The following is a 13,452-nucleotide window of genomic DNA, read 5'->3' on the forward strand; positions in this document are numbered from 1 at the left end:
AAAACCAGCTTAAAGAAGCTTCCCAACATTTGGTATCTCTGAAAAGCCATGAATTTGCTCTTTACAGGACATCCAGACTTTAAACAGTGGCATGTATGTTGTCAGAGAAATTCACTAAAATATAATGTCCACTGCAGAGGACAAAAGGTTCCAGGAAGATATGCATAGCCCTTCTTTAAAAAAAAACTCATTTAAATGTTGAATCTTGATCGTCTCTTGAGTCATGATGGCACAGAGGAGAGGAGGAGAATGTGAATGACAGCATGCATGTGATTGTGTTTTTCCACCTGATGAGGAGCAATAAATTCCCACGTGAGCGTGAATCTCTTCTGATGTATGAAAAGGGTTAAGAACACGAGCGTGCTCTGCTCACCACTGCATTACATCATTCAGCACCCCCCAGTCCTGAGGTGTTGAATCGAGCACTAGGTGGCATCCTCGATGAGTAAGCAGCATCCGCGTCTCTCTCTCTCTCTTCTCTTCTCTCTCTTCAGTCCAGACATCCAGTCAGCGGCGTCGGGTGTCTCAGGGAACAGTCCCGCGCTCGCTCCCTGTGCGGGGATGCTGCGCGAGCACAATGTCCAGGTGACAAGAACCCGATTCCAGCAGGAGTTCGTCTCTGACCTGAGCCGGTTCGAGCACTAACTTCACCGTCCGGAGGATGCTCTGCCTCTCTGGCGTCACCGTCACCCCACAACTCCATGGCTACCTCATTAGGGGTACTCTGGAGAAACAGGTGTCGGGGAAGTGACGTCACGAGCCTCGGAAACCGGAGGTGTGCGCTTTGGAGAGCAAGATGGCAGCGAAATCCGACGGTCGGGGGGTCGTCACCGGTTTCGCCCAGCTGCACAACCTGGACGAGACGGTGGGGAGCTGCGAGGACGACCCGCGGCAGAACAGCTCATTCCACATCTGCCACTGCTGCAACACCTCGTCGTGCTACTGGGGCTGCCGGAGCGCCTGTCTGCATTACCTCCTGGGCAAGGGGAGAGACGTCAGGCGGCCACCTCACGAGGAGCGCCTGTGGTTGGACTGCCTGTGGATCGTCCTCGCGCTGCTCGTCTTCTTCTGGGACGTGGGCACTGACTTGTGGCTCGCGCTCGACTACTACGCCAAGCAGGACTACCTCTGGTTCGGACTCACACTGTTCTTCGTGCTGGTGCCGTCGGTGCTGGTCCAGATCCTGAGCTTCAGGTGGTTCGTGCAGGATTACACGGGGGGCGGCTTGGGCTCCGTGGAGGGTCTGAGCAGCGGCCGGAGAGCCGCGTCGGGCACGAGCGCAGGGGTGTACGGCAGGGCCAGATGCTGTCGCGTCTCGGTGTGGGTCTGGCAGACGCTCATACACATCCTTCAGATGGGACAAGTGTGGAGGTAAGCGTCCCGCTCGTGAAATAACCCGTGCAGAGCATGTGCTTTCCTGTGAATGAACATCATGCGCGCGTAAAATCAGTGGCATCAGTATGTGCGAAAGTGCATACGAGTGCATCTGAGGATTCATTCACCCTCCCTGGCTGCTCAACTCTCTGAGACCACTTGGCGAGACGGCCATCGGGTTTTTCAGGCTCCCTCAGGAACAACAACACAATTTGCGCTGCTCTTTAATAGTGAACCATCATCATCATCATCATCATCATAGGTGCAGTGCGTTATAACGCCAGTGTGTGCTCTCAGTGTGTGAGCAATAGTTCTGGCGCGTGCGGGGAATATCGTCCGTGACACATTGTACTTAATGTCTGATCCACTAGAAATGATGCGACAGTTTTCCTGCAGCAGACAGACGCAGTGGCCGCGTTCACGCTGGTGTGGAGGCGTACAGGCGATTTAGCTCGATTTCGACGGCCATTCATTATTCATGTCTGCATGTGTTCGTGCTTTCTGCTCTTTACGACGCGATTAATGCTTAAAGATGAAGTCCTCTGTGAAATTGTCATGATGTCATCGCTTTAAAGGTGCTACAGCATCTGGCGCGCGCTCTCTCTCCCTCAACGCGCGCGCGCGTGTGTGTGTGTGTGTGCAAAAGAAATTCCTTCTCATCTTTCATATAGTCACGAAAAGGCCGTTTTGATGTATTTTCTGTAGTTAAATCTTGCTTATGAAACGCTCATTTTGTAGCTACACGATTAAAAAATACTCTCCATCCAATGTAAGGTTTATGTTATTTATATATTTTATTTTTATATATATATAAAATTGGCTGCGAATATAACACTGGGATCTAGACCTGACCCCGCAGAATCACGCCTGCTCACGCTGATTTTCTGCGGTTGCTATGCAACCAGTAGTACATATTAAGCGTTTTGTGCTCGCGCGTCCATTCTTCCTTTCTATATAGTAGGCTATATGCAAAAAGCAGTATTTTAAGTGTGTCAACAACACCTGAGTGACTGACTTCGTCTGCTGAGATTGTGAAGTACCTGAACTATCCTATAATGCCACAGGTGCAAGTGTCAGATTCATAAAGCTGAAAAATAAAAAGGCAGAGACTGTGAGCTGCATGTGTAGCACTTTTTTGAAGTGCTAAAGGTGCTAAGACAGTTTTCCTCCAGACAATAGCAAGTACTTTTAGATCAAATGTGGAAGATCTGGCTTAGATATGGTTAAGTAAGCACACATGGGCCAACTTTTCACCTTATATGTTTTGCCATGGCTTTAGAATTGGAGAGAGTTTTCTTTGGGATCACTATTTGTATTGAGGCCCAGATGACAGTACACGACTGAGGATCACATGTGGCTATAGCACACCATTTGGTTTAAACACAAGTAACCTGCTAAAGTCATGTGCGGCAGGTTTGTGGCAGTCCACACCTTCTCCTATTCAACAACGCTATTGGTTGCTTTGCATCTTACATTGAACTCCTATTGGTGGATTACTAAACATGTGACTGTTTGGCAGAAATTTAAATAAAGTTATTTCATTTATTTCCTTTTATGCTCCTTCTTCACATCAACAGCCTTTGCCCAAAACAAACTCTAATTAGCTTCAGGTAAGTGCTGTTTTTTTTTTTTTTTTATTAATATTAAGTAGATTAATAAGTAGGCCTATTATGTGTCTAAAAGTAGCCTGTTACTAGAGTAGCCTTCATTTTGAATGGTAAGGAAAGCAACTTATGTAATGTTTTCTTCATTAAAAAAATGGCTGCACATATTCTATGACGTTTTATAAATAGTAGTTTTATAAATAATAGTATAAATAGTGCGAGTAGTGCGTTCACACTGAAAATTCCACATAAAAGTACACTTTAAATACCTGGAAACGGAATTAACGGAAAAACCGAAGTGTGGAATGATGAACACTTCATGTACTCAACCGTGTCAGACTTTGACGAAAATAACCTTATAAAATTCATACTCTACACAGAAGAGTACACTGATAAGTACATAGTGTATAGTGCGCTATTTGGGACTGAATCAGGGCTTGATATGAACTTTTTTGCTCTCCAGCCACTGTGGCTAGTGGTTTTCCAAAGTTTCTAGCCACTCAGCATTTTGACATCAATACCATGGGGAAAAACTGCCATATAGATATTTTTAATATCATCTCATAATTTGACAGCAGGTATATTAGGCTGCTGTCACTTTAAGACTTGACGCACGGATCCATTATACTGTTTCACATGCGTTTTCTTTCTCAACTGTTTACGTTCACTTAAAACATAACTGACTGTGTTTACATGAATACTCACCAAGACCGGCATTTTGACATTATTTTGTGTGTATTTGACTGTTTAAGCAGTGAAAAATAACTAAATTTAGTACTGAGAGGCAGCTTTATGTGGCGCACTTTAGGTGTGAGCACAAAATCTGTGGGAATGAGTAACATTATGCACAATACGCACAATCCCACGCCGAAATTCAAGCCCTGAAACACCAACAATATTCATCCGGAGCAAATGAAAGTGAGGGGAGGAGAGATGAGAGAGAGAGAAAGAGCAGCTGGTATTCTGAGGAAAATGAGTATTGGAAGTGTTTCAGATATTTCAGTATCGAAAAATTTATATTTTTAACAACACTACATTGCACTTAGTTTATTATTTCAGGTGCCTTTTTAAAAGACTACAATTGAAATCCACCCGTTTTTTGCGGGTGTTTAATGTCAAGCCGCAACTTAGGTCTTGGGTGGTAGAAACACAGAATGTGTGTTCATTTACAATCATTAGTAGTAATAGGCCTAAAAGTAAGAATAATATCTGATGTATGATACAATTGATATGTTATACTAATGTAATTATTTTTTTTTATCTTTTCCTGACAGATGGTGAGTGAGAAAGATTGGTGAGACATACTAAATATAGCAATTATTGTAAATTTATTCATTTATTTGACACTTCCAACATTACAACCAACATCAGGACACTTCTGTTGTTCAAGATGCTATATTTAATAAAAATGAAATAAAAATGTCTGTGAATCAATTTTTGTGTATATTGTTTGATTTACTGTGTAATGGGTTTTAAATGGAAAAAAGGTGTGGTGCAAATGTGATTCAATTATGTCCTTTGGTGTGTCAGCCACATGTGGGTCACGTAACTCAACCGTACAGGAATCACATGTCAGGTTCACATTTGTTTTGTTATTTGGCTCATTACGGGTGGAGTTATGGCCCTGTTTTGGTTCAGCTTTGGCTAAAAAGTACTGGAACAGATTTGGGCCGGCAAACACGATCTGGGCCAAAACTTCAGCTGTTTATTTGGGCTAAATCTATGCCAAAGTAAATTTGCTGACTGGCCCTTTCGATTAAAGTGTATTTGTTTGGTTCATCATAGGTTAAAGTATGTATGGAAGGTGCACACCTCCTTCAATGATCAAGAATTAAGATCTTCAGTGTATTCTGTACTAAAAGTATGAGAATTTGGATACACCTAAAGTAAGGGAATGTTTAGCTACCTCAATGAAAGACTTCTGCTGTGCACAAATCTGTATCTTTCGGCTCTTCAAATATCTTTTGCCATTTATAAAGATGTGACTCAAGCACTCATGGTAATAACAAAACAGTTACTGCTTCATTGTGCAAAAAATGCAAAACCCAAATACAATGAAAGGCAGTCTGAGGCAGAATACTCAGCAACATCAAATAAGTGTCTTTTTACTCCTTTTAAGACTGTGTGAATATGAATATAGATTCATATTGAGACATCTAAACCAAAGAAGTAAGAAGACACTGCTTCATGCTTCACTGTTCTTATGTTTTGTAGATGGAATTGCATTGCAACTGTGAATGTTTTCATATTTATATTATTGCTTTTAAATTATTTCAAATATTATTACTTTCTAGCAATAAACTTCTGAGGCCACACTGCTTTTTACTTTTAACAAACCGAACCGATAATGTTGTCAGGTCACAGCAAACATTAGCAAGCAAAAAAATCTATAAAGTGAAATTACACAAATCTGTCTTTGCAACAGCCCCTGACTACTAGACAGATCCTTCTGCCAAAGACTTTAGAAAATGTGCATTTTAAAAAAAGTGCATGAGAAAAATTTCAATTGGATGTTTATTTATTCATGCTTGGCATGAGAGCCCGTTGATGTCTTTGTTGGCTTGGGTAACTAGTCTGATGCGGCAGCTCTGCTGCCAAGACCTCGAGCCTTTCCAAATCGTCTTGACTTGAGAGTCAGTCAGTCAGCGCAAGCGTCTTGAGAGATAAATGGGAAATAATGCTCGATTAGGCAGCCCGGGCCACTGGTTGTATGCTTTGTTAGCCCTTGGCATAAAAACTGCTGTCTGTGACAGAGTAGAGTGTCTAGTTAGGGCAACTTTTGGAAAATTACTACAGCTCAGGATTCTCATACCCAGCATGTCTGATGTGCCACTACTGCTCGAAAGTTTTGGGTTGGTAAGATTTTGTTTTTGAAAGAAATTAATACTTTTATTTAGTAAGGATGTTTTAATTGATCAAAAGTGACAGTAAAGACATATAATGCTACAAAAAATCACTATTTCATTGATAATTTACATTTACATTTGAGCAGTATATAGGTGCATTCCATATAAATAATAGGACTGTCAAAAGATTTACATTTTTTTAGCATTTTTTGTAATTGCCACACTGTAAATCCTAACGCTAATTGGCTTGAGTAGGACAAACTTAAATTAAACAAATTAGTTCAGTCAAATGAACTTTTATGAGTATTTAGCACTTTCTTTTTCTTTCAAGTTCACAGAACTGATATATTTTAAGTAAACTGAACTGATTCATTGTTTTGAGTTTTATGAACTTATTTCTTTTAATTTAGACGAACTTAAGTTTAACTGAAACTGGTCTGGGATTTTTATTTCCCAGCATGCTTTGCTCATGGCACTCTAAAGGGATAGTAAATGCTAAAATAAAGTGATATGTAATGTTTTGTTTTTGCACAAGATAAGTGTTAAAGGTGCAGTAAGTGATTTCTGAGAAACACTGTTGATATTTGAAAATACCAAAACAAACACGCCCCTCCCGAAAGGATCACACTCCTATCCTGATAACTCCGCCCCATAATCACAAACATTCTATGCAACACACACACCTCCCCCATCATGAATGTATACGCCCCTTACTGCCGATTGGCTACAAGTGTGTTTTGGTGCTCAGGGTCAGAAATTACTTACTGCACCTTTAAATGGGAGATTTAGTAGTGATTAATGTTTTGTTACGCTAATTTAGAAAAGTTTCTGTTAATGTGGGTTTTTGGAGAGTTATCATCATGGTGACTTGGTTTGAGAGCAAGTGTTTTAAATGCTTTATACTGCTGCTGTACTCTGCACCATGCTATTGTTAACATGTTAGCAAATTAGCACGTTATTAGCTTGTTATAGCTAGATATGTTCACTCTAATGTTTATATTGAAGTTACATGATAATTTTGAGTTAAATGTATGAATTAGTGTTCTCAAACATTTCAAGTTACAAGTTAAGAGTACAAAATAAAAAGATGCCAGTTCTGCTTGCTTAAACTTTGAATTTCTTAAAATTTTGAGGTAACTGATTCCCTCAAATTTTTTGAGTTTTGCCAACTTATTCAGGTTTACAGTGCACGTTCGTATAATGAATGCAGAATGATTTTGAGCATAATTCTGTACGTGTTAAGAAGAACATATAATATGTCTGGTTTGGTGGTGCTGTAGGAGTATCTAAGACAAAAATGGTTGGGAAACGCTGCTGTAATCCACTCCTTCCCTACTGTTTTAAGGCTCTTCCTCTGCCTCATTCCTTTTCAGTGCTGTCTGGGTAAAATCATTGCTTTGCTGCTCTGTCCTCCCCATCCACTAGTTAAAGTCATAATATGCACTTTCCTCTTCTCTCCCTCGCTGCCTGTTTTCCCTTTTACATAAATCTCCACTTGACCTCCATTCCTGTCAAGGAAACTGGAGCATCTGTCGGCCTTCCCATTATTGGAGATTTTCCCCCGTATGTGTGACGTTTAGAGCACACCCCAGCCCTCCCTCCACACTCCATCACCTCTAGGAAACTCACTGTCCCCGTTCTCTCCTGTTTGCCCTCTCAGTGTCACACCTCTCAGGTAGATATACAGTCAGCTACTATATATAGTGGCTGTTTGAGAGTGTTATATAGTGTTTGTTTGAGAGCGGGTCCTTGGAATGGCAGTTTATGTTGGGTAAAGTGTACTGAAAAATTGTATATTTACTCGTGTCATAAACTGTACAACTGTCCTGATCAGTGTTGGGGGTAACGCATTACAAGTAACGTGAGTTACGTAATCAGATAACTTCTTTCAAGTAACAAGTAATGCATTACTTTTAAATTTACAACAAAATATCTGAGATAATTTTTCAAATAAGTAATGCAAGTTACTTTTTTCTTCTTATTTGTTGACTGCGTCCTTTTCTTCTGTATTCTAGAATTGCAGCAAAGCTGAAAAAAAATTTAAGCTGCGCCCTCTACTGTACAGGCATGAATCTGCATTTCCTTCAGCCTGAGGCTTATTATTATTCACTTTTGGTATGAAAGAACCTTTAAAGTTGCCAAAAATAGAACTTTTATTTGTTATTAAAAAACAAGCAAGCCCAGGTGAGAATAAGTAATGCAAAAGTAACGTACCACATTACTTCACATAAAAAGTAACTAAGTAACGCAATCAGTTACTATTTTAGGGAGTAATGCAATATTGTCGGCTCGGTACTGGACATAAACACGGAAGCTCTTAACTGCGTTCACTACGTCAACTGTGTATGAGACTGACAGGGAAGAGGAAGAATTGTTGAATAAAGTCGTTATTTTTGTTTTGTTTTTGTGCACAAAAAGTATTCTCGTCTGTAGTCACGTTGCCTATTTTAACAATGTCTTTACTACTTTTCTGGACTTTGAATGTGGTTATTTTGATATTTGTGGAATATAAAAAAAAACGATTTCATCAAAAATATCTTCATTTGTGTTCCGAAGATGAACGAAGTCCTTACGGGTGTGGAACGACATGATGGTGAGTAATTAATGACAGAATTTTCATTTTTGGGTGAACTAAACCTTTAATTACATAAATGTCGACTTTAAAACTCTGAAGTCGTTCAACCCCTAACACGTATGTGTAACAAAACAAGCAAATTAATAATCATAATGTACTTTAAGTAAGCAATAAGGTATGAGAGGCTGTGCTGTATTGTGAAAAAGTCACGGCTAAAGGGCATTGTTAGGCACAAAGCGGAGTACCTGCAACCCCTTCAGCCGTGACTTATTCACCATACAGCACTAGCCTCAAGTACCTTACTGCTTTTATAAAACGGTTACCACACAATACAAATGTTAAAGCCAAAAATGTGCATCAATGCAACTTTCATGAGGTAAAGTTTCACTAAAAGCCTTCCTTCCGCCGGAAAAAATAGTCCCTGACCATGAACAGCAAGAGAAGTTACATTATTACGGCATTAGATGGCGTCTTTAAGAGTGTGTCAGTCAGTAGCGAAGACTTTTACATTGAAAAGACTGAACTGTTGTGAACACAGAACAAGACGCAACTAACAAATGCTTTGACTAGCGCTGTCAGTCACGGGAAAACCCCTTAACTGTTAAAAGGACAAGATAATACATCAGACATTTAAACAGATGTTTTATTATGAACATAGGACTGACCTGAGGGAAAATGCTAAATCTGAATGCAGGTAATAAACTCGCTCACTCAATCGCTTTCTCACAATACTCTTCTACATAATACAGTAAGCTTCAACGAACAGTATCAATTGAGAACATACAGTTTACGTTGCTAAGAGTGGTTGCTAAGGGTGTTGTGTAGTGATGCACAGAACCGTTGGGTGAAGCGGTCATAGTGAATAAAACACAGCTATTGACCAATCAGAATCAAGGACAGAAACTAACCATTTTATAAATAACATTAAAACATAATGTCAGAAAGATATCAGCTCTGCTGTTGTTCATAAATACCAGTAGTGATGTTGTACAATGAGGATGTTGTCACTTCGCTGGAAATAGAGTCATCAGTGTCCCAATGTGTAGTAAGACAGGGTACTTAACGTGCTCACCATTGCCTGAATTCATGAACACGATATATTGATTCTACCTAGGAAGCAAGGGAGCTGATTGAGATGCACCCTTGAAATCAGACAAATGGTCACAATGAAAACTATGACTATAAACTAAACATGACAGAGAAACTAAAACTGACTGTGACAAAAAAAATTTTTTCCTCTTTTTTTTTTTTATCATGTACTCTCACACTGTCATTGACCCACAACTACACAAACAGATACAAATACTTGGTCTCTAGTGCTGGGTTGTAAAAAGAGATGCCTAGTCTTTTTAAGCACCTCTTAAGGTGCCACTTTATTGTTCAACTGCCTCCTCAAGAGCTTTATATGAGTAAACAGCCTTACGGTTTAGCGAGTACTGAAGACCCAGCAGTGAGTGGGCTAATCAATGCGTTACACTGCTGACATGTCCTCAGATGTGCTTACAGTAAACACTACTCGCCTGTTATTCACAGCGACCTTGCAAGCATTGTAGAGCGGTCTCAGTGAGAGTCTGCATCTCCTCAAAGACCAGCCACACTCCATGAATTCATTTACACACATAAAGAGTTTGCCAGAATATACCATCATATCATAGAGATCTGCTGTGGAGTATGAGTACATATATGTGTAATATATGTTGTGTAGGCCAGTGAGTGTGATAAATTATCACAGCTTGTGTGCTAAGACATGTGGGGTGGAGAGATTGACATGATGCAGTCATGCTGAAATCAGTCCAGTTGACAAAAGCCAAATGCACAATGTAATGTTATGACTAATTGGTGCGTGTTTTCACTTGTTAGCGTGTCGGTGTGAAGACCATACTGGGTAATTCATGTGTGCTTCTATCATCTTGGCAGTAAACTGTAATGACTAATTTGTGAGTGTGTTTACAGATTGGACCACAGAGCGCTATGAATAATCTAAATGTGTTTGATGAAACCAGCTGCTTTACGAACACGATCATGACCGTATGTAGAATGGAGTAGCCTATTTATTTGTGTGTGTGTGTGTTTTAAATGCACATCACTGTCCCTTGTGATTATTAACCAGCGCTTTGTCTTGTGTTTAGCTCGTTTAAGGTAAACTACAGTAAATATTGTGCTGATTTCTCCTAGGACCCCTCAAAGTACATAGGCCAAGTTTCTGTCTCAGATTTTTTTAGCTTGACTTCAGAAGCATCATTCCCATTCAAACTGAGGGGCAATCGAATGTTGTTTGTATTACTAGATAATTAAGCTGTATGATTATTGTAGGTAAACAAAAAACTGTGATAGAATTCGAGTCAGACCTTCCATGTGCTTAAGTGAAAATTTTGTCATCTTGCCACTCACATCGCTTGACTTTTTAAAAATAAAAAAGTGATTTATTAATTTGGTTATACTTTATTTTAAGGTGTCCTTGTTACAGTGTCATTATACATTTAAGTACTGAGTAATAATAATTAACTACGTGTACTTACTATAACCGTATGTAGCCCCGCCCCTTTTCAGCGCGCGCTCATTGTCTCATGTCTTCTGGTTTGTATTTCCACAGCGAAATTATGGATTTATGAATGAACCGCTCATTTTAAAATCTTCCCGGTCTGCTGACATTTGTTATGACATCCGCTTCAAACATTACAATGCTCATGATAACGCTCTACAATAAGTAAATCCACTTCACCAGCTAATTACTCTACAACATCGATGCCATAGAAATATCAAAGACATTGTACTCTTACTATTATGAATGGGAGAAATTGCAACGCGCAATATGGCGGAATAAGTTCCGCCTTCTAAATAAGAGCCAATCGCCGACTGTTAAAGTCATCGCGTCACTACAGCAGCCGTTAGAATCTCCGGTTCAGACCCGCGCATTAGCTTGATTCAGCCTGAAAAAATGCAATTTTTTGTCATGACTTGAGTGTTTAGAAACAAAATTCACGAGACAGTTGTTGTCAGATTTCATTGGTGATTTCAAGTATGAAATTTAATCTAAAGCTTGGCGAACAGCTTTGGAGAATTTGATGTTTGCCCATTCAAAGAGATAGGAGCTGCACTTGAATGCCCAGAGGCGTTTCTAAGATGGCCGCCGAGTGAAATGACTTGTCTTAAAGGGACTTTGGAAATATACAGAGCTACCGCAAAAACGGAAGTTCAAAGACAAAATTCTTAAATGGCTGCACGCTTGTTTCTTTGGCACATAAGGTGAATTTAGCTGCATGTAATTATGCATAATTTATAGTTATTAATTACATGTAACAAGGACACTGTAAAATAAAGTGTTACCATTATTTGTTTTATAAACCAAGCTAATCCACTACCGTTCAAAAGTTTGGGGTCAGTAAGATTCATGTTTTAAAGAGATTAATAATTTTGTTCATCCAGAATGCATTAAATTGATCAAAAGTGACAGTATTTAGTGACAGTCATTGTTAGAATAAAATCTATTTCATATAAATGCTGTGTTTTGACTTTATATTTGTCTATTTCTATTTGTTCTTTTTGTCCTTAACTTATATAAAAAAAACAGTACAATGTACTTATTGTGTTCATATTTTATTGCAAAACACTCTTGCTGCTACTGAGGTTGGATACGGGTAAGGTTAGAGACAGGTTTGGTGGTATGTTTAGGATCATTGTCGTGTTGGAAGGTGAATGACCTGCCCATCTTCAGCTGTATTGCAAAGGGATGCAAGTTTTCCTCAAGAATTTGGATGTACTTGGCAGCATTCATTTTCCCTTAAATCCTGACCAATCGCCCAGTCCGTGCTAAAGAGAAACACCCCCACAACATAACGCTGCCACCATTATGCTTCACAGTATGTATGGTGCGTTTTGGGTGGTGTGCTTTTCGCCAAACATAGTGCTTGGAGTTCAGTCCAAAAAGGTCAATTTTGGTCTTATAAGACCATGGCACCTTTTAACAGATGGCATCAGAGTCTTCCAGGTGTGTTTTTGCATAGCGCAAACGAGACTGAGTGTGGCACTTTTTCAGGAAAGGCTTCTTTCTTTCCACCCTTGCCAGCTTTGTGTAAAGCTTGTGAGATAGTCTTCACATGCAAAGACTGACCAGTCGCAACCATAAAGCCTTGTAAGTCCTTCAAAGTTGCCTTTGGCCTCTTGGTAGCTTCTCTGATCAATGTCCTCCTAGCTCGGTCATCCAGTTTGGATGAATGGCCTGATCTAGGCAATGTGTTGGTGGTGCCATTTGCTTTCTACTTCTTCTGCTATGAACAGTACTCAGAGGGATAGCTAAAGTCTTCAAAGTGTTTTTGTAGCCTTCTCCAAACTTGTGCCTTTCTTCAACTTTATCCCAGAGGCCTTTTGAAAGCACTTTCCCAACCATGGTGGATTCTTTGCACTACTATGCACTACTAACAGTGGAATCATGAAGAAACAGCTGGTTTTATTGTGAAGTAATCAAAACCCCTACAATTGATGTCAGGTGGGGCAATTAGCCTGGTGTTTGATCTGGAAGTTGATGGGTTGCACCAGAGCAAGTTTATAATGGTATACTCTAAGGGGCTGATCTCTTCACTAATTAATTTTTAGAATGTTTGAAAATGTCATTTTCACCCTGATGATGAGGGTTATAATGTGTACATAAATTTAATGAACTTTCTTTTTTAAACATGAATTAACTTTCTTTCAAATACAAGAGTACTGAACGTCTCAAAGGTTTTTTCTCTGACAGTCATTGGTAGCATGTCTCCTTATCTTATCACTCAGTGTGTGTGATGACAGACGGACGAGTCCCCTGAGGCCTGAGAGAGAGACAACCATCACCAGTCAGCCATTAACCATTAGACATCACACCATGACCCACAGCTGCCCCTCCACACACACACACACACACACACACACACACTCAGACACAGGCGTACATGCACAGGTATGTAGACATAGTTCACTGAGGAATATGTATTCCAGGAATAAAACCTCGAGGTTCCAACAGCAGCGAGATCATCAGAGATTCTGTTTCTTCATGCACTTACATAATTATTTGCACTAT

The 13,452-nt window shown here is 39.9% G+C and overlaps 1 protein-coding gene across 1 annotated transcript in view; it reads left to right on the forward strand.

The window, feature by feature from the left end:
• The window catches only part of xkr6b (XK, Kell blood group complex subunit-related family, member 6b), a 72,772-nt gene that overhangs the window by 1,599 nt on the left and 57,721 nt on the right, over window positions 1–13,452 (forward strand). The window contains exon 1 of the mRNA XM_051875220.1: window positions 1–1,371. This exon is cut by the window's left edge and continues 1,599 nt beyond it. Coding sequence (XP_051731180.1) covers window positions 797–1,371 — 575 coding nt within the window. The 5' untranslated portion in view covers window positions 1–796. The remainder of the gene's footprint in view (window positions 1,372–13,452) is intronic.

Source organism: Ctenopharyngodon idella, chromosome 20 (assembly GCF_019924925.1).
Source record: "Ctenopharyngodon idella isolate HZGC_01 chromosome 20, HZGC01, whole genome shotgun sequence".
Lineage (NCBI taxonomy): Eukaryota > Metazoa > Chordata > Actinopteri > Cypriniformes > Xenocyprididae > Ctenopharyngodon > Ctenopharyngodon idella.